Source organism: Zophobas morio, unplaced genomic scaffold (genome assembly GCF_036711695.1).
Source record: "Zophobas morio isolate AGI-343-1 ecotype UQ-CSIRO unplaced genomic scaffold, CSIRO_AGI_Zmor_V1 ptg000030l, whole genome shotgun sequence".
Taxonomy (NCBI): Eukaryota; Metazoa; Arthropoda; class Insecta; order Coleoptera; family Tenebrionidae; genus Zophobas; species Zophobas morio.
In genome coordinates this window covers 687,835-709,889 of record NW_026972135.1, presented here as the reverse complement: position 1 = coordinate 709,889, position 22,055 = coordinate 687,835, and the positions used below count along the sequence as shown (strand labels likewise).

Here is a 22,055-nt window from a genome sequence, read left to right as displayed (position 1 = left end):
TCGGATTGCAGTTTTTTGTTTGGGTTTTATTGTCTTTGTTTTTACAATTTTTTTATTTTTCGATGTTTCCATTTTATAATTTTTGCGATTCTTTTTGAGTTTTCATTTTAAAATTTTTCAGTTTTACGATTTTCCAACTTTTAGATGTTTCAATTTTTAGATTTTGCAATTTTTCGATTTGCAATTCCACCGGTTTTTTAATTTTTAATTTTTAAATTTTTCATGTCCTTAATTTTTCGATTTGCAATTTTTCATTTTGGTTTTTATTTTCTTTATTATTTCAATTCTTCGGTTTTTCAATGTTCTGATTTTTTTAATGTAGAAATTCAATTTTTCGATCTGAAATTTTACGGTTTTCAATTTTTCCAGATCTTCAGTTTTTCCATTTTTAATTTTTTGATTTTTCAACATTTCAACAAAAATCGAAAAACAAAAATTGAGTAACTTAAAAATCGAAAAAATGCAAAATCAAAAAAAAAAGAAGTATGTATTGCAAAATTCAAATAGGTACTAAAAATTAAAGAAATCGAAAAATCGGATAACTGTAAATCCAAAAGTCTTCAATTTTCCGATTTTTCAAAATCTCGATTTTTCAATTTGCCGATTCGAATTACCACTCTTTCTATTCTATCGACTTTTCGATTTTCCGATTTTTCATTTAGATTTTTCAATATCTCGATTTTCCTAGTTTTCTACTATTCAGTTAATCGATATTTCAGTTTTGCGGCTTTTCAATTTCTAGATTTTTCAATTTCTACGATTTTATTTTTCAATATGTTTTAATTTCACAACTTCTCGATTTTTTTATTTCCAAATTTATCGATTTTCCGATATTCTATTTGGATTTTTTAATGTCTCAATTTTTCGACATTCAATTTCTCGATATTTCGACTTTTCGATTTCTCACTTCTTCATTATTTCAGTTTTGCAATTTTTCGGTTCATATTTCAGTTTCTCAGTTTTTCCATTATTCCAGTTATCAATGTTTCAATTTTCGATTTTTCACTTTTTCGATTTGATTTTCCATTGTTCCAATTTTTCTCCTCTTATTTTTGCTTTTTGATTTTTCAATTTTCCGATTGTAGATTCTTCGACTTTTCGATTTTTCATTTTTTCCACATTTCTGTTTCCTGATTTCAAGATTTTCAAATTTGAGAATAGTAAGACATTTCGTTTTTTCGATTTTTCAACTTTCCATTTTCTCAATTTTCCTACCTTTCGAATAAAAAACAAATGGAAAATTAGCAAAGTTGTAAAATTGAAAAATTAAAATGATAAAAAACGAAAATGTATAAAATAAAAACTTTGAAAAATTGAAAAAAAATTCAAAAACCGAAAAACAGAAATTGAGCAAGTTAAAAATCGAAGAAGTGCAAAAGCGAAAAAACGAAATATGTATTGAAATATGGAAAATGAAATCGGAAAATCGGATAACTGAAAACCCAAAAATTGTTCAATTTTTCGAATTTTCAAACCTCGCTTTTTTAATTTTTGGTTTCGATTTTCCACTCTTTCAATTTCTCGATTTTCCGATTTTTCATTTAGATTTTTCAACATCTCAATTTTTCGACATTTCGATTTCTCATTTTTTCGATATTTCAGTTTTGTGACTCTTCAGTTTCTCGGTTTTTCAATTTTTCGATTTTTCACTTTTTCGATTTGATTTTCCAATATGTGTTTTATAATGTTTCAACTTCTCGATTTTTTTATTTTTCTATTTGTCGATTCGGTTTTTCAATTTATCGACTTTTTTTCATTTCCCGATTTCTCGATTTTCTGATTTTTCGAGATTCAGTTTCTCGATATTTCAACTTTTCGATTTTTTAATTTTCAATATTTTAGTTTTACGATTTTTCAGTATCGATTTTTCAATATTTCAGTTTCTCAGTTTTGCAATCATTCAGATTTTCGATTTTTCAATTTTTCGATTTGATTTGCTGAATATTTTCATTTTCGGATTTCTCGATTTTCCGATATTTCATTTAGATTTTTCAATTTCACATTTTTCGATTTTTCGACATTTCGACTTTTCGATTTTTCAACTTTTCTATTTCCCAATTTTTCGATGTTTCAGTTTTGGAACTTTTCATTTGCTTAATGTTTTAACTTTTCTAATAAAAAAAAAGAAAAATTGCAAAATTGTAAAATTAAAAAAAATGAAAAGTCGGAAAATGAAAACTGAGTAACTTAAAAATCGACAAAAACGAAATATGTATTGCAAAATCCAAATATTGAAAATTAAAGAAATCGGAAAATCGGGTAACTGGATATCCAAAAATTTTTCTATGTTTCAAAATCTGGATTTTTGATTTTTGGACTTCTCTTTGAGTTCTCTTTTTTTTATATTTCAGTTTTGCGACTTTTCAATGTCACGATTTTTCACTTTTTCTATTCTTCTATTTTTCGATTTAACTTTCCAATATGTATTTTAATTTTTCAACTTCTCGATTCGTTTATTTCCAGATTTCCCAATTTTCCGATATTTTATTTGGATTTTTTAATTTCTCGATTTTTCGACATTCAATTTCTCGATATTTTGACTTTTCAATTTCCCAATTTTTTGATATTTCGGTTTTGCACTTTTTCAATCTTGATTTTTCTATATTTCAGTTTCTCCATTTTTCAATTATCCAGATTTTCCATTTTTCAATTTTCGATTTTTCAATTATTTAATATAATTTTTTCAGTAGTTAAACTTTTCAACTTCTTAATACTTTGATTTGCCAATTTTGCAATTTTTCGATTTTTCGACACTCAATTTTTCGATTTTTCGATAAATCGACTCTTCGATTTTTCAATTTTTCCATTTTTTTAGTTCCCGATTTCACGATTTTCCAATTTTACATTTCGATTTTTCCATTTTTCAACTTTTCAATTGCTCGATATTTCAGTTTTGTACCTTTTCATTTTCTCGATTTTTCCACTTTTAGAATAAATAAATGGAAAAATTGCAAAATTATAAAACTGAAAAATCAAAAATGAAAAAACAAAAATGCATAAAGTGAAAACTTGATAATTGAGAAACTTAAAAATCAAAAAAGTGCGAAATCGAAAAAACGAAATATGAAAATTAAAGAAATTGGAAAATCGGGTAACTGGAAATCTAAAAATTGCAAAATTGGGAAATTTTGAGGAACTGAAAAATGAAATACTAAAAATTCGAAGAATTGAGTTAATGAAAAATTATAAACTTGAAAGAAACATTGAAACAATAAAGGAAATGAAAAAACGAATAAAATTGAGAAAACGAAAATTTGAAAAATTTGGAAGCCGAGAAATTGAACAATTAAAGAAAATGAAATAACTAAAAATTGTGATATTAAATAAATGAAAAATCAAAGAAAAGGAAAAATGAAAAACTGTAATATTGAAAAATGGTTGAAGCTAAATAAATCCAGATTTTTTGAAAAATTAACAAAATTCGGAAGCTTCTCGATGCCTAGGGGATAAACTCAAAACGGATTCATAAACTACAAGTAGAGTAGTATATTTTACAAAATTTAAATAACATTTACTATCGTAAAAATTTGAGATGAGGTCATATCATCGTTGGTGGGGGCGATCAGACAAGCTTTGGTTAGCGTTTTGGCATCTACACAATACTCCTAATATGCACACAAAGTTTGACAACAATCTGTCCGGTAGTTTAGTTCAGCTTAAGTTCGACAAGCAAAAATCAAACCGAAAAAAACAAGAACAAACGTAATAAAACAAATGCATTCGTTTATCCCCCACCAGCCGCCTCCCCGTCCCCGTCCTGCCACCTCTCATGTTATTCCACCGTTCCAAGAATGTAAACTCGTTGTATAATTTATGTAGTCGATGGTCGGCCATGTGCTCCACTAAATTATAAACACAAACCTCTGTGTATATGTGTATCATCTACTTAACCCGACTGTTTACAGAAGCGTTAAAAAGCACGAAAATCCTTACCGTTTTACGATATATACTTGTAAACAGATGGTAATTGAGTTTACGTTTGAAGACTAGTAGCGCTCTCGAGTTCGGCCTCCTAAAAGTCGAAACGGCCCGATTTTTCGCTTTTTACACGCTGGCAAGTGACGAGTTTGTTTTCTCAACGTAATTTCGTTTAGGAATTTCGCGAAGGTAAATATAAATAATGGGCGGATGAATCGGGCCGCAAGTGCTCGGATAATTTATAATTATTGGGAGCGAGCGGGGAGTTAAATTTACCTACCTTTGTTATTGCAGCTGGTCGGCGTCGACCGGGAGGTGGTCCTCTGGCGCTGGACCTGGCCGGACGGCGGCACGGATTCGGGGCCCCTGGAAGAAAAAAAGTCGTGGTTGCTTGAGGCGTCGATGGAAATGCTTTTCAATTCAACGGGCAATTTTTACGGCAACGTATGGACAACTCGACGAATCTCCCGCAACAAACCGAGCATCTAAATGTATCTCATACAATTTTTTCAGGATTTTTACACAATTTTCCGAAAATATCAAATTTTTATTATTAATTTTTTGACAGTTTTTCAAGCAGCCTTCGAAAATTACCCGAAGAAATTTTCTTATGTAGACTTTTAGAAGTTATTTTTGGCTTCATTCTTTCGAAAATTCCAACAATTTTTCCAAAATCGATAAGCAAAAAAATGACAATTTTCGAGTTATGTATTTGAAAAATTTGTTTTATGTATTTTTAGAATTTTTTTAGCAATTTTTCAAAAATCTAAAATGTACAGTATGAATTTTTGACCATTTTCGAGCACCTTTCGAAAATTATGGAAAGACATTTTTTTGTAATCCAGTTGAAGAAGTTATTTTCCGCTTCATTTCTCTGAAAATTCCAACAATTTTGGCAAAATCGATAAAATAAAGAAAACCCAATTCTCGATAATTGAAAAAAATCATTTATGAACCAAATTTTTCGAAAATTTTGGTCCTGAACCAGCAACAACTTAAAGTTTTTCGAATAAGCCATCGAAGTGTATTGCCAAGCATTTTGTGAACATTTTTAGGCAGCTTTTCAAAAATCTGAAATTTCCCATATGAATTTTTGACGATTTGTCGAACACTCTCCGAAAGTTACCGAAAGACATTTTCTTGTAGATATCAACTCGTAGAAGTTATTTTCGGCCTCATTTTCTCGAAAATTCCAACAATTTGTCTAGTATCGGGAAAATTAAAAATGATAATTTTCGAGAAATTAAAAAAAATCATTTACAAACCAAATTTTTCAAAAATCTTGGTCACGTTTTTTGAATTAGCTCGTCGAACTGCATTTCCCAGAATTTTTGAGGATTTTTAGGCAACTTTACAAAAATCTTAAATTTTCTGTATGGATTTTTGTACCGTTTGCCGAACAACCTTCGAAAATTACTAGAAGACCTTTTCTTATAGATTTCGACTAATAGAAGTCATTGCCGGCATCATGTCTTCAAAACTTTCAGCAATTTTTCTAGAATCGGTAAAAGAATTGACCATTTTCGAGATATTGAAAAACTGTCATTCTCAAACCGAATTTTCCAAAAATCTTGGTCCGGAATCAAAAACATGTTGTTTTTCGAACCAGTTCATCGAAATGTACTTACTTCCCAGAATTTTTTGAGGTTTTTAGGCAACTTTTCAAAAACCTCAATTTTTCAATTTTCAATTTAAATTTTTTGACTAACTGAAAATTACCCAAAGGCATTTTCTTGCAGACGACTCGTAGAAGTTGTTTTCGGTTTCATTTCTTCGAAAATAAAATAAAAATTGTCAATTTTCAGGATATTGGAAAAAAGTCACTTCCAATTTTTGGAAAATCTTGATCCGGGACCATCAACACGAATAAGCTCGTCGAAATATATTGCATAGAATTTTTTCAGGATTTTTATGGAACTTTTCGAAAATCTGAAATTTTCAGTACGTTTTTTGACCCCCGTGAAAAATACCGAAAAATGTTTGCCTGTATATTTGAACTTGTGAAAATTATTTTCGGCTTCATTTCTTCGAAAATTCCACAGAATATTCCAGAATCGATAAAATAAAAAATAATTTTCGAAATTCTTGGTCCAGGACCATCGACACGTTATGTTTTACGAATCACTAGTGGAAATGTGCTTTCCAGAATTTTTTGAGGATTTTTAGGCAAGTTTCCAAAAATCTCAAATTTCCAATTTTCAATTTTTTGATTGATTTTAGAGCATCCTTCGAAAATTACCGAAAGACATTTTTTTTAGATTTCGACTCGTAGAAGTTATTTTCGGCTTCATTTTTTCGAAAATTCCAACAATTTTTCCAAAATTGCTAAAATAAAAATGTCAGTTTTCGAGATATTATTTGAATAATTTCATTTTCAAACTGATTTTTTTCAAAAATCTTGATCCCGAAACATCAAGGCGTTATATTTTCGAGTCGGGTCGTCGAAATACATTTTTCAGATTTTTTTGAGGATTTTTAGGCAACTTTTAGAAGATCTCAAATTTTCAGTATGAATTTTGACCGTTTTTCGATCACCCTTCGAAAATTACCGAAAAATGTTTCTCTGTGGATTGTTACCTGTGGAACTTATTTTCACCTTCATTTGTTCGAAAATTCGAACAATTTTTTCCATAATCGATGAAATAGGAAAATGACAATTTTCGAAATACATATGTATTTGATAAATTCCATTTTTAAACCGAATTTTCCGAAAATATTGCCTCTGTACTTTCAACACGGTATTTTTTTCGAATCAGTTGGTCGAAATGTATTTACTTGAATTTTTTGAAGATTTTTAGTCAACTTTTCAAAAATCTCAAATTTTTGAAAATGAATTTTTTGGTCATTTTTGTCCTTTTTGTAAAAATCGACTTGTAGAACTTATTTTCGGCTTTATTTATTCAAAAATTCACACAATTTTTCCAGAATTTTTAGAAACTCTTGATGGGAGACTATCAACACGTTCCATCTTTCGAATAAAGTCGGCAGAATTTTTGGGGTTTTTTTGGACAACTTACTTTTCGAAAGTTTCAAATTTTCAAAATGAATTTTTCGACACTTTTTCGAGCACTTTTCGAAAATCACTGACAGACATTTTATTGTAAATTTCAACTTGTAGAAGTTGTTATCAGCTTCATTTCTTCGAAATTTCCGACAATTTTTCCAAAATCCATGAAATGAAAATGACAATTTTCGAGATATTTAAAAAAATTCATTTACAAACTGAATTTCCGAAAATCTTGGAACTTGGCCATCAAAATGGTATATTTTTCGAATCAGCTCGTCGAAATGTAATTTCTTGAAAATTTTTGAGGATTTTTAGTCAACTTTTCGAAGGCTTCAAAAAATTGCAATTTTCGAAATATTTGAAAAATTTCATTTTCGAAATATTTGAAAAATTCCATTTTCAAAACGAATTTTTGGAAAATCTTGGTCCAGGACCATCAACACATTATGTTTTTTAATCAGCTCGTCGAAATATATTTCTCAGAATTTTTTGAGAATTTTTAGGCAACTTTTTAAAAAGCTTCATTTCAAAAAACTCAAATTTTCAATATGAAATTCTTTTACAGAATCGACAAGATAAAAAATAGAAGTTTCGAGCTATTTGAAAAATTTCAGTTCAAACTAAATTTTTCGAACATCTTTCGCAGAGCACCCTTGGAAAAAAATTGAAAAAATTCATTTATGCACCAAATTTTTCGAAAATTTTGGGCCTGAATTAGCAACACGTAACGTTTATGGAATAAGCTCATCGAAATGTATTGTTCAGAATTTTTTGTGACAATCCAACTCGAAATTTTTTAACCAATACAATGGCAGAATTGTTTGAAATTTGTCCAATGGCATTCACCGAAAAATTTTTTCAGTGAAAAAACATTCTTCTGTCAGGCAACAACACTGTTTTTCAGCGAAATAAATTATGTCAAATTAATTTGTCAAACTTGTCAAATGAACTTTAATAAAAAAAAAACGATAATACAAATTACTTTTCTGTTGGCGTTAAAGGCATAATCTTCCAAAATACTGGCCACCTCGTTCATTTCGACTGCTTTATTTAGATGAAACTTGCGTATTTCACAAAATTCTGTAAACTGCTTCCAAATTGAATCTTGCGTTCTTGCGGTCTTCCGGCACTGACTTTCTTTCACTGCATTTCGAATTTCATACACAGTCTTATTACCAAATCTTGCTCCCAGAATTAAGAAAATCAACCAGCAGCACACACAAAATTTGATGTTTAGAAATTTATTTACGTTTTGCTTTGCTGTTTTGTTACTATTTAGACTAAGTAGGTATGGTTACTCAACGAATACGCTAACTATAAATTATGTGAATTATTGTCCGTAAAAAGTAAATAAAAATTTTCTCTTTGGATTGTCAAGCCGAATATAACTCGTGATCTGATTTTTTCTGCAAAATTTGTGTGAAAATTAACTCGTAGCTGTTGCTTTTGGAAAATCACACTCGTCTCCTTCGTCGACTCGTGTGATTTTCGTCGCAACAGCTACTCGTTAATTTGTGTCACAAATTTTGTCGGAAAAAATCAGACCACTTGTTATATTATATTTGAAAAGTTTTAGGCAACTTCTCAAAAATATGAAATTTCCAATATGAATTTTTTCGAAAATTACCGAAATGCATTTACTTGTAGATTTCGACCTGTAGAAGTTATTTTCTGGTTCATTTCTTCGAAAATTGCAACAATATTTCCAGGATCGATAAAATAATAAATGAGAAGTTTCGAGATATTAAAAAATAAAAAATTTCAAACCGAATTTTCCGAAAATCTTGTTCAGTTTTACGACCACCCTTCGAGAATTACCGAAAGGCATTTTCTTGTAGATACCAACTCGTAGAAGTTGTTTTCGGCCTCATTTTCTCGAAAAATCCAACAATTTTTCTAGGATCGAAAAAATTAAAAATGATAATTTTCGGAAAATTAAAAAAATAATTTACAAACCAAATTTTTCAAAAATCTTGGTCTGGTACCATCTACACGTTATGTTTTTTGAATTAGCTCGTCGAAATGAATTTGCCAGAATTTTTTGAGGTTTTTAGCCAACCTTTCAAAAATCTCAATTTTTCAATTTTCAATTTAAATTTTTTGACAGACTTAGAAAATTACCGAAAGACATTAGTTATTTTCGACTTTATTTCTTCGAAAATTCCAACAATTTTTCTAAAATGTCAATTTTCAGGATATTGGAAAAATTTCATTTCCAAATAGAATTTTTGGAAAATCTTGATCCGGGACCATCAACACGAATCAGCTCGTCGAAATATGTTTCATAGAATTTTTTCAGGATTTTTAAGGAACTTTTGGAAAATTACAAATTTTCAGTAGATATTTTTTGACCCCCGTGAAAAATACCGAAAAATGTTTTCCTGTATATTTGAACTTGTGAAAATTATTTTCGGCTTCACTTCTTCGAAAATTCCACATAATATCCCAGAATCCATAAAATAAAAATGAATTTTCGAAATATTCGAAAAATGTCAATTTCACACCGAATTTTTCGAAATTCTTCGTCTAGGACCATCGACAAGTAATGTTTTACGAATCACTAGTGGAAATGTACTTTCCAGAATTTTTTGAGGATTTTTAGGCAAGTTTTCAAAAATCTCAAATTTCCAATTTTCAATTTAAATTTTTTGATTGATTTTAGAGCACCCTTCGAAAATTACCGAAAGACATTTTTGTAGATTTCGATTCGTAGAAGTTATTTTCGGCTTCATTTTTTCGAAAATTCCAAGAATTGTTCCAAAATTGCTGAAATAAAAATGTCAATTTTCGAGATATTATTTGAATAATTTCATTTTCAAACTGTTTTTTTTTTTTCAAAAATCTTGATCCCGAAACATCAAGACGTTATATTTTCGAATCGACTCGTCGAAATACATTTTTCAGATTTTTTTGAGGATTTTTTTCGAAGATCTCAAATTTTCAGTATGAATTTTGACCGTTTTTCGATCACCCTTCGAGAATTACCGAAAAATGTTTTCCTGTGGATTTTGACTTGTAGAACTTATTTTCGCCTTCACTTGTTCGAAAATTCAAACGATTTTTTCCATAACAGATAAAATAAAAAAATGACAATTTTCGAAATACATAATGTATTTGATAATTTCCATTTTTAAACCGAATTTTCCGAAAATGTTGTTCCTGTACTTTCAACATTTGAATTTTCTGAAGATTTTGAGACAAATTTTCAAAAATCTCAAATTTTCAAAATGAGTTTTTTGGTCGTGTTTTGTCCTTTTTGTAAAAATCGACTTGTACAAGTTATTTTCGGCTTTATTTAATCAAAAATTCACACAATTTTTCCAGAAATTTTAGAAAATCTTGGTCGGAGATAATCAACACGTTTTATCTTTCGAATAAACTCGGCAGAATTTTTGGGGGATTTTTGGACAACTTTTCGAAAGTTTCAAATTTTAAAAATGGATTTTTCGACACTTTTTCGAGCACTTTTCGAAAATCACCGATAGACATTCTCTTGTAAATCTCAATTTTGTAGAAGTCGTTGTCCGCTTCATTTCTTCGAAATTTCCAACAAATTTTCCAAAATCCATGAAATGAAAATGACAATTTTCGAGATATTTAAGAAAATTCATTTACAAACTGTATTTCCGAAAATTTTGGAACTGGACCATCAACATGGTATATTTTTCGAATCAGCTCGTCGAAATGTAATTTCATGGATTTTTTGAAAATTTTTAGACTACTTTTAAAAAATCTCAAATTTTCAAAATTAAATTTTTGGCCATTTTTCGAACACCCTTCGAAAATTAACAAAAGACACTTTCTGTAAAATTCGACTTGTTATTTATTTTTAAGCTATTTTCAGCTTTGTTTATTTAAAAATTCATTTTTTTCAGAATAGATAAAATAAAAAAGATATGAATTTGAAAAATTCCATCTTCAAGCTAAATTTTTCGAAAACCTTGGTCCGAGACCATCAACATTTATATTTTTCGAAATTAACTCATCAAGATTTAGGTATTTTCCAGAATTTTTGGGTGATTTTTAGACAATTTTTCGAAAGTTTCAAATTTCCAAAATAATTTTTTCGACAGTTTTTCGGCTACCTTTCGAAAATCATAGAAAGACATTTTCTTGTAGATTTCGACTCGGAAAAGCCATTTTCGGCTTCATTTCTTCGAAAATTCCAAGAAGTTTTCCAGAGTCGATAAAATAAAAAATAACAAATTTCGAAATATTTAAAAAAAATAATTTCCAAAACGAATTTTTCGAAAATTTTGGTCTTGGACCATCAGCATGTTATATTTTCGGAATCAGCTCGTAGAAATATATTTCTCAGAATGTTTTGAGGATTTTTAGGCAACTTTTCAAAGATCTCAAAAAATGCCAATTTTCGACATCCTATTTGAAAAATTCCATTTTCAAAGCAAATTTTTGGAAAATCTTGGTCCGGAACCGTCAACACATTATGTTTTTTAATCAGCTCGTCGAAATAAATTTCTCAGAATTTTTTGAGAATTTTTAGGCAACTTTTAAGAAACTCAACTTTTCAAAAAAATAAAATTTTCAATGTGAAATTCTTCTGCAGAATCGACGAAATAAAAAATGACAGTTTCGAGGTATTTGAAAAATTTCAGTTCAAAATAAATTTTTCCAACACCTTTCTCAGATTTTTTAGGACTTTTAGTGAACTTTTCCAAATCTCAAATTTTCAAAATGAACTTTTTGACTGATTTCGTACACACTTCGAAAATTACAGAAAGCCTTTTTTTGCAGAATTTGATAGTTTTGTAGAGATTTGTAGAAGTAATTCTCGGCTTCATTTATTCGAAAATTCCAACAATTTTTCCAGAATTCTTAGATTGAAAAATAACAATTTTGGAGATATTTGAAAAATTTCAATTTCGTACCAATGTTTTCGAAAATTATAGTCGAGTACCAAAAACACAAATCTATTACCAAGATTTTTTTGAACTTTCAGGCCAAAATGAATATTTTGACTCTTTTTCGAACAACCTTCGGAAATTATCTAAAGACATTTTCTTATAGATTTAGGCTTGGAGAAGTTATTTTCGGATTCATTTGTTCGAAAATTCCAACAATTTTTCCAGAATCAATAAAACGAAAAATAACACTTTCCGAGATAATTAAAGCATTTCATTTCCAAATTATGTTTTTCAAATCAGCTCGTGGAAATATATTTTCCAGGATTTTCGAAAATTTTTAGGCAACTTTTCAAGAGTCTCAACTTTTCAATATGATTTTTTCCCCCTTGGAAAATTACCGAAAGACATGTTCTTGTAGATTTCGACTGATGGAAGTTATTTTCGGCTTCATTTCTTCGAAAATTCCAACTAGTTTTCCAAAATACATAGATAAAATAAAAAATAACAATTTAAGAGATATATTTGAAGAATTTCATTTTAAAGCGAATTTTTTGAAAATCGTGGTCCAAGATCTTAAACACGTTAAGTTTTTCAAATCAAGTCGTGGCAGAAATTTTTAAGGATTTTTAACTTTTCAAGAATCTCAAATTTTCAAACTTAATTTTTTTACCTTTTTCGACTACCCTTCAAAAATTACCGAAAGATGTTTTCCTGTAGATTTCGAGTTGTAGAAGTTATTTTCAGCATCATTTCTTCGAAAATTCGATAATTTTTTCCATAATCGATAATATAAATAACAATTTTCGAAATATTTGAAAAATTTCATTTTCAAGCCGAATTTTTAGAAAATCTTGGTCCGAGACCATCAACACATTATATTTTTCTTGTAGATTTCGACTTGTTGAAGTTATTGTCGGCTTCATTTCATCGATAAATCCAACTGGAAAAATCAGTGAGTGAAATAAATGTCAAATTTCGAAATATTTTAAAAAATGTAATTTTCAAACCGAATTTTTCAAAAACTTTAGACGTTGCCATTAATACCTTCAAATTTTTCGAATCAGATGGTCGATACATATTTTCAAAAATTTCAGACTTCTGATTGATAAATTGATTTGAATGAAAAATAATTAATTACATTTAATGTCAGTTTAATTTAAAAAGTAATTTCAACAATCGAGAAAGATCTTCGACCCAGAAATTTCCCCAAAACCTTAATCATTTCAAAATTTAAATTTCAAGAGTTTAAGAAACAAATCAAATAAAAATTAACGAAAAAAAAACACGACAATTAATCACTCCTACTAAGCTTTTACGTAGAAATTAAAAAAAAATAAAGGGAAACGTCAAAAAATTGTGTATTGCTTATGACTAAGTAGTGAAAACATGTTAAGAATCTGCTTTATGTAAGAGCGTTGTTTCGAATCCGGCCCTGGACCCGACATAATATCCGAATCCCGAAAAATCTAAGCCCGTCATTCCTACTATTCTTACCCATCGGCATCGTCAAAGGGGGCGCCAAAGCCTCATCATTCTCCATCTAAAAATACTCCTCCGAAGCCACACATCAAAAGTCCCATCCAAAACGTCCGAACCGGATTTAGGTTGTCGCATGTACCGAATAACCGACCTGTCCAATATTTTACCGAAACGAACTGTTTTATGGTATTTACGAGCAAATTACCTCAAATTATTACAAAGACCGTCACCTTAACGTATTTACGAGCGACTTTATTAGTTTGACTCGAGTAACTTTTTAAAATATTCGGCTTCTGTTTGAAATTAAAAACGAATTAGTCAGTCAGAAGCGCGTATAATTTAATTCGGACTTTCGGGATTTCGTGTGCCGCCGTAAATTAGGGGAGATTTCGAAATTTTTCAAGCGAGAGCCGAGGGAATTTATCGTACTGTTTTGACGCGGGGTGTCCGATTTATTTGTTTTATTTTTATCGGTGGACGGTGTTATGGGCCGAAATGTGTTACTTGTCTTGAAATGTTGATTCCAATTATAAAACTGGGAGTATAAACGATGAGGAACTGTTGGAGGGATTGTACTCGCGGAAATTTATTGCGCATTTCGCGGTTTTATTGTTTTACTTTGGGAGCGTGTTTGAAAAGCGAAATTTATCGCGGGTTTTTTATTTTTTTACAGATATAATATTTCTTGGGTGTCCTGGGGTCGGTCGAGAGTGTTTATCACTGGAAAGATACTACATGCTTCCTAGGAAATACTTACATCTCGTAAATTTAGAAAATTAAATTCATCTAGGACGAAAATACTAATTTGAAGATTATACAGCACCGCATTAAAAAAAAAGTACACGACTGAACAGATCGCTTTCTTTCGAGATTTCGGAGATCCGAAGTGATCTTCAGTTCAGAAATTTTTACGAACTACTCCTACGACATTTCAATTTTATTACATTTTTCTACAAATTATGGGGTCCGTAAAATCTAGAATAAAAATAAAGAAAACAACTTTTAAAACAATCCAAAATAATTGCATCACATCCAAAGTCAGTACCGTATAAAATATACAGAGTGTTTCACCTAAAAAAGCGAAAAAAGGGGCGGTGGAACGACAATTGGCAGGTCAAATCGCCCTATATAAATATAGACAAGAAAAACTTTTGAAAAAAATGCAGACTTCCATCTTTGAACATTGTAATAACTTATAAAATAAGGATGGTTTCTGCCTACAATTAAAACTTTTATCGAAATATTTCGTTTGAAAATTTCGTGATTTTCATTATTACAATTTTTTTATTCTAGATTTCCTGAAAAAAAAAACTGAAACTCAGATTTTTGTAATTTTCGAATTTTAAAATTTCAAAGTTCCACTTTTATTGTGATAGTTTTACTTTTTGGAATAGATAAACAAAAACAAGAAACCTGCATTTACGTGTTATCAACTTGTAAAACTTCAAAACATTTGGCATTTATCAAATCGACCCTACTACAGTATGTCCAACATTTATAATTGAAATACTAAACGATTTGATATTTCACGCAACATCATTCTACTGTCCCAAAAAAATAATATGTAATAATAATAAAAAAGAAATTTTTCACGTATATTTTTTTACACTGGCAAGAGAAATTACGGCGAAAGAACTTTTAAAACAAACCAAAACAACCGAAAATAATATACCGCAAAAAAGGGGTGGTGGAGACAATTTTCAGATCAAATTGTTCCAGTATATATACATAAAAACAAGCAGAATTTTGTACAAAAAATATATATTTCCACTTTTCAACAGTCAGAGAGGTCATAAAATATATAAGAACAGTTTCTGTGTATAATTAAAACTTTTTTCGAAGTACCTATTTCGTTTAAAAATTGTCATTTTTTTTAATTTCCTGAAATAACTTTCTAAATAATCTGGAAAAATTTTAAAAAAGATGTTTTTCGTGTTCTGATTTTTCGATTTTTCAATTTTTTAATATTTTAATTTTGCGATATTTCAATTTTTCCTTTATTGTTCGATTTCTTGATTTTTCGATTTTTCAGTTTTGAAATTTTTCAATTTACAAGCTTTTCGATTTTTTCATTTTCAACTTTTCGATTTTACCATTTCTCCTCGATTTTCCAACTTTTAGAATTTTTTATTTTTTGATTTATAATTTCTAGATTTTTAGATTTTTCAACTTTTCGATTTTTAATTTTTCAATGTTTCACTTTTATAACTTTTTATCTACTCGAATTTTCAATTTTAAGATTTTTCGCTTTTCAACTCTTCAATTACGTATTTAATGTTTCCATTTTTCAAATTTTCGAATTTTTGAATTCCGGATTTTTCAATTCAACGACTTTTTGTTTAGATTTTTCAATTTCTCGATTTTTCGACAATCAACTTCTCGATTTTTCGAGTTGTCAATCTTCAATGTTACGATCTATCAATTTCTAGAATTTCCGACTTCTCAATTTTTTGATTTTTCAATTTTAGGTTTCTGGACATCTCATTTTTTAATTTTCCATTTCTCGATTTTCCGATTTCTCGGTTTTCCGATTTTTCGTCAGTTCGACATATTTCGGTTTCTCAATTTTTTGATTACTTATATAAATTTGAATTTGCAATTTTTAGATTTTTCAAATTTTTTTTATTTAATTTTTATTTAATTTATCAATTTTTTGATCCCCGGATTTCTCGATTTTCTGATTTTTCATTTAGAATTTTCAATGTATTGTTTTTTTTTATTTATAGGTTGCTAGAACCTTAGACTTATCAATTTTTTGATTTTTTAATTTTTCGATTTCTCGACATTCAGATGTTTCGACATTTCGATTTTTTTGAGATTTCAGTTTAGCCATGTTTCGGTTTCTCAATTTTTCGATTACATAAATTTTAGAATTTCCAATTTCTAGATTTTTTAATTTTTTTGATTCGGTTTTTCAAATTGTGGGTTTACTGGTTTTCGGATTTTTCGATGTTTCGTTTAAATTTTTCACTTTATTGATTTTTCGTTTAGATTTTTCAATTTATTCATTTTTTTGATTTATCGATTTTCCCATTTCCCAATTTTCCAATTTTTCGCCATTTCGACTTTTTTGGGATTTCAATTTGGCGATGTTTCGGTTTCTCAATTTTTCGATTATATAAATTTTCGAATTTCAAATTTTTAGATTTTTAAATTTTTAGATTTTTCGATACGACTTTTCGAATTGATTTTTCAACTTATCGATTTTTTTGATCTATCGGCATCTAGAATTTTCGACTTTTCGATTTTTCAGTTTTTCGATTTTTAAATTGTCGGGTTTTCGATTTTCAATTATTTCATTTTTCCATTTCCCGATTTGTCGATTTTCCAACTTTTGGACATTTCGATTTTTCGATATTTCAGTTTTGCGACTTCATTTTCTCAATTTTCCGAGTGTGTATTAAAATTTGCGATTTGTCAAATTCTCGATTCTTCAATTTCTCAATTTTTCGACATTCAATTACTCGATTTTTCCATATATCGACTCCTCGAATTTTTGATTTTTTGATTTTTGAGTTTATCGATTTTTAGATTTCTCGACTCTTCAATTTTTCCCATTTCTCGATTTTTCAAATTTTTGAATTTTTGATATCTGGATATTCCGATTTTCGATGTTACAGTATATGAATTTTCGACTTCACAATTTTTGTGTTTTCAATTTTTCGATTTTTCACATTTCGACTTTTTTGAGACTGCAATCTAGCGACTTTTCAATGTTCCGGTTTCTTAATTTTCGAATTTCCAGTTTCTCGTTTTTTCATACATTTCAATTCGATTTTTTGATTTCCTGGTTTATCGATTTTCTGAATTCATTTAAATTTCTCAATTTATCGATTTTTTTTATTTTTCGACTTATAGAATTTTCGACATTTCCATTTTTCAATTTTTAGATTTCTCGATTTTCCGATTTTTCATTTAAATTTTTCAATTAGTCGATTTTCCGATGTATCAACTTCTAGAATTTTGAACTTTGCGATTTTCTGATTTTCAAATTTTCGATTTTTGGATTTCCCAATTTTTTTGAATTCCTCGATATTTCAGTATTGACTTTCCAATTTGTCAATTTTTCAATTTTCCGACTTTGCACTTTTCCGATTCTTCCATTATTCGATTTTTCAATGTTTTCGTTTCTCAATTTTCCGATTTGTCAAGTTGCCGATACTTCACTTTTTTTATTCGATTTTCCAGTCTTTGGATTTTTCAATTTTTTAAATTTTTGTCTACACGATTTCTTGATTTTTCAGTTTTAGGACTTTTCAATTTTCTCCATTTTATTAATTTTTCACTTTTTGGTTTCTTCAATCAATCGATTTCCCGATTTTTCAATTTTTGATTTTTAATTTCTCGATTTTTCGACTCCTTAATTTTTCATTCTTTCGATATTTCAGTTTTGTGATTTTTCAATCTTTCAGTTTCTCGATTTTTCAATTGCTTATTCAATGTTCTGATTTTTCAATTTTCGATTTCTCGACATTTTGATTTCTCAATTTTTTCATTTTTCGATTTCCCGATTTTCCGATTTCCCAATTTTCCGATTTTTCGCCATTTCGACTTTTTTGAGATTTCAATTTGGCGATGTTTCGGTTTCTCAATTTTTTTTCGAATTTCAAATTTCTAGATTTTTCAATTTTTAGATTTTTCGATACGATTTTTCGAGTTGATTTTTTAACTTATCGATTTTTCGATTTCCTGATTTCTCGACCTTCTGATTTTTCATTTAAATTTTTCAATACATATATCGATTTTTTTGATCTATCGACTTCTAGAATTTTTGACTTTTCGATTTTTCAGTTTTTTGATTTTTAAATTTGTCGGCTTTTCGATTTTCAATTATTTCATTTTTCCATTTCCCGATTTCTCGATGTTCCAACTTTTAGACATTTCGATTTTTCGATATTTCAGTTTTGCGACTTCTCAATTTCTTGATTTTTCAATTTTTCAACTTTGCATTGTTTCCTTTTTTCAATTTTCCGAGTGTGTATTAAAATTTTCGATTTGTCAAATTCTCGATTCTTCAATTTCTCAATTTTTCGACATCCAATTACTCGATTTTTCCATATATCGATTCCTCGAATTTTTGATTTTTTGATTTTTGAGTTTATCGATTTTTAGATTTCTCGACTCTTCCATTTTTCCAATTTCTCGATTTTTCAAAGTTTCGAATTTTTGATATCTGGATATTCCGATTTTACGATTTTTTATTAGATTTTTCAATTTCTCGATTTTTCGACAATCAACTTCTCGATTTTTCGAATTCTCGATTTTCGATGTTATAGTATATGAATTTTCGACTTTTCAATTTTTTGTGTTTTCAATTTTTCGATTTTTTCATATTTCGACTTTTTTGAGACTTCAATCTAGACACTTTTCGATGTTTCGGTTTTTTAATTTTTTCGATTTATAAATTTTCGAATTTCCAGTTCCTCGATTTTTCAACTTTTCGGTTTCTTCATATATTTCGATTCGATTTTTTGATTTCCCGGTTTATCGCTGTTCTGATTATTCATTTAGAATTCTCAATTTATTGTTTTTTTTTTATTTTTCGACTTGTAGAATTTTCGATAGTTCAATTTTTCAATTTTCAATTTTTAGATTTACCGATTTTCCGATTTTTCATTTAAATTTTTCAATTACTCGAAATTCCGATGTATCAACTTCTAGAATTTTGAACTTTGCTATTTTCTGATTTTCAAATTTTCGATTTTTGGATTTCCCAATTTTTTTGAATTTCTCAATATTCCAGTATTGACTTTCCAATTTGTCAATTTTTCAATTTTCCGACTTTACACTTTTCCGATTATTCGATTTTTCAGTTTTTTCAATTTTTGTCTACACGATTTCTTGATTTCTCGGTTTTAGGACTTTTCAATATCTCAATTTTTTTAATTTTTCACTTTTTGGTTTATTCAATCATTCGATTTCCCAATTTTTCAATTTTTTGATTTTTAATTTTTCGATTTTTCGACTCGTCAGTTTCCCATTCTTCCGATATTTCAGTTTTGTGATTTTTCAATATTTCAGTTTCTCGATTTTTCAATTGCTTATTCAAATTCTTGATTTTTCAATTTCTAGATTTTTCAATTTCTCGAGTTTTTTACTCTTTTCGATTCGATTTTGCAGCTTATCGATTTTTTTATTTCCCACTTTAACGATTTTCTGATTATTCATTTGTATTTTTCCATTTATCATTTTTTTGATTTACCGACTTTTCGATTTTTCGTTTAAATTTTTCAATTTTTCGATTTTCCGATTTATCGACTTCTAGAATTTTGAACTGCGATTTTTTGATTTTTCAATTTTTCGGTTATGTAATTTCACGGCTTTTTGATTTTCGATATTACAGTTTTGTGACTTTTAAATTTCTCGAATTTTAAATTTTTCAACTTTTCACTTTTTCGATTTTTCAATTCGATTTTCCAGTCTTTTTTCCATTTTTTGTCTTTCCGATTTCATGATTTTTCGACATTTCGATTTTTCAGTTTTAAGACTCGTCAATTTCTCGTTTTTTTTTTTTTTATTAATTTTTTCGATTTCTCGATGTTTCAATTTTTCGATATTTCAGTTTTGTGCTTTTTCTATCTCTGGATTTTAAAATCGTCCAATTTTCCACATTTCCGGTTCTTCAGTTATCCGATTTCTCGATGTTTCGGTTCCTCAATTTTTCGATTATCCATATTTTCGATTTTTTCATTTCTCGATTTTCGGGTTTTTCATTAGAATTTTTAATTTCTTGATTTTTCGACTTTTCAAATTCCCAATTTTTCGAAATATTTCAGTTTTGCGATTTTTCAATTACCCATTCAAGCATTCGATTTTTCAACTTTTAAATTTTTTGGTTTCCCGATGTCTCGATTTTTCCACGTTTTGATTTTATTCGGGCTTTCACTTGTAATGAAATAAAAACAGAGAGTGTAGAAAAATGTAAGAATGTTAATTTTCAAAGTTAGTCTGAAAATCCTCGCTGAATCTCAATCAATAAAAGTAATACCTACATTTTTCGCTTTTTTTTTTTAATTAAGTTAAAAATTGTAATGTGTAATCCACAACTAAATCTATAGATTAATATTAATATCTGCATTATCTCGTAAAGTTTACTTTACTTTATTTACTTTCGGTGTTATTGAAAGAATTAAAAATTCTTGCCTGATTGGGTTTAAAATTCCGGGTTTACATTTAAAAATTGTTTCGCTGGTAACATTATAAGTCGAGAACACGATTCTCGTAACCTTAGCCACAAATATAAACATATTTTGGCAGAGCCCATAACAGTCACTTTTATGTTTAAATTAAACCACCACAAAATCAAAATTATGAAAATCCATTCAATTCCGCTTTGATTTACGACACCACTCCAAACCATCCATCAACGAACCGCTCTTACTCAGTTTAAAACATTAACGTCAACCCCATAAAAATTCCTCCCATAATGAAATCGCCCATTTCCCAGCAAACTAGATGCGATAAGTGGCACTTTCTATTTCCAATCCCGCAAGCTATAAATATGGGTATGAAACAGCATCCCGTGTCATATAAAAACTGTGCAGTGTGTAGATATATTTATTTAAAAATCTCGCGCGCTACACTGAAATGTTTATTAGTTTTAATCTAAAAATACACCAGGAGCTAAGCAAGAAATGTTTCAAATTTAAAAATCCACCAAAATCAAAATAAATAACATTCATAATCGTCGACGAGATTTATGTCGGATCGGAAGAGCGATTTTTTCGCTTCGATAAATCTTCTTCTTTTTAGCGAAAAAATACGGGAGCTGTGAACCGCGAAGCGGGTTTTTGTTTGCAGCTGCGAGCTGAAATAGTTTTCTCAACTTTAATAAAAACTTCGGATGCACCGGAGTTATGAAAATATAAATAGATGGATCATTAATGGAATGAGAAAAAAGCGGCGGACCACGACGGGGTCCTTGAGGCTTTCGCCAAGATTTATGCACAAACGAGTTTTTTTTAACTTTGAAACGACTTCCTCAACTTCCAAAAATACGAAAACGAAAGAAAAAATTCACTCGTGACGTAACTAACGACTAAAACTCCTCGTGCAGTGAAGGTGCGACAAAACATAAATTTCCCTCTCCTCCGGGAACCTCCACTGTTTTTATTATCACGCGGAAAGTTCGTATCCGAAGCAATGATCCCGTAAGGTTGTCATTACCGACTGGAAAGAACCCGAGTGTTATTTCTGTAGCTGCCAAGCGTTTGAATTAATAGCCCTCAAGTATTCGAAAGCATCCATCTTCCAATCTGGCTGTCTCCCCCTTACAAATGATGCCATTCCTGGATGCGTGTCGTACCGAATTTTTCGAATACACATCGACAATTATGTTCGACGCGGCAAAAAAACGCCTGTTTGGCTGAGACTGAGTTAAAAAAATTAGCGTGAGCGGATTTTTTCGGTTGATTAAGGCTGCTGGAATCTGATGTGTAAATATATAGTGGATTTTTTTTAATTATTAATTTATACACAATTTTCCTGAATAAGTCGGGCTTTTCTCCACGTAGTGACTCCCAATGTACACAATTATGTTTTCGATTCTCTTGGTCGAGAGTTATTAGAATAAATAAATAAAATTCTGAAAAGGGATGTTGGATATTTTAGTATAACGTAAGTTTATTTGCTGAACAAACGGTCAGCTGTTTCTATAAATAAACATAGTTTAGTGTTAATACTTTATGCAGAAGTCCGGTGAAATCAGATATGGCTTAAGTAGGTGTATAACATAAAAACTACAACAAACTACTGGTTGAAAGTTTCAATAGCAGACTATTTTTTGG

General features: G+C 29.2%; 1 protein-coding gene across 2 annotated transcripts in view; it reads right to left on the bottom strand.

Moving 5' to 3' along the window:
- The window catches only part of LOC135138256 (T-box transcription factor TBX10-like), a 44,953-nt gene that overhangs the window by 1,294 nt on the left and 21,604 nt on the right, over positions 1-22,055 (bottom strand). For both annotated transcript variants that reach the window (XM_064068188.1, XM_064068187.1), the window contains one exon: positions 4,199-4,284. In XM_064068188.1, the coding sequence (XP_063924258.1) occupies positions 4,199-4,284 (86 nt within the window). The remainder of the gene's footprint in view (positions 1-4,198; positions 4,285-22,055) is intronic.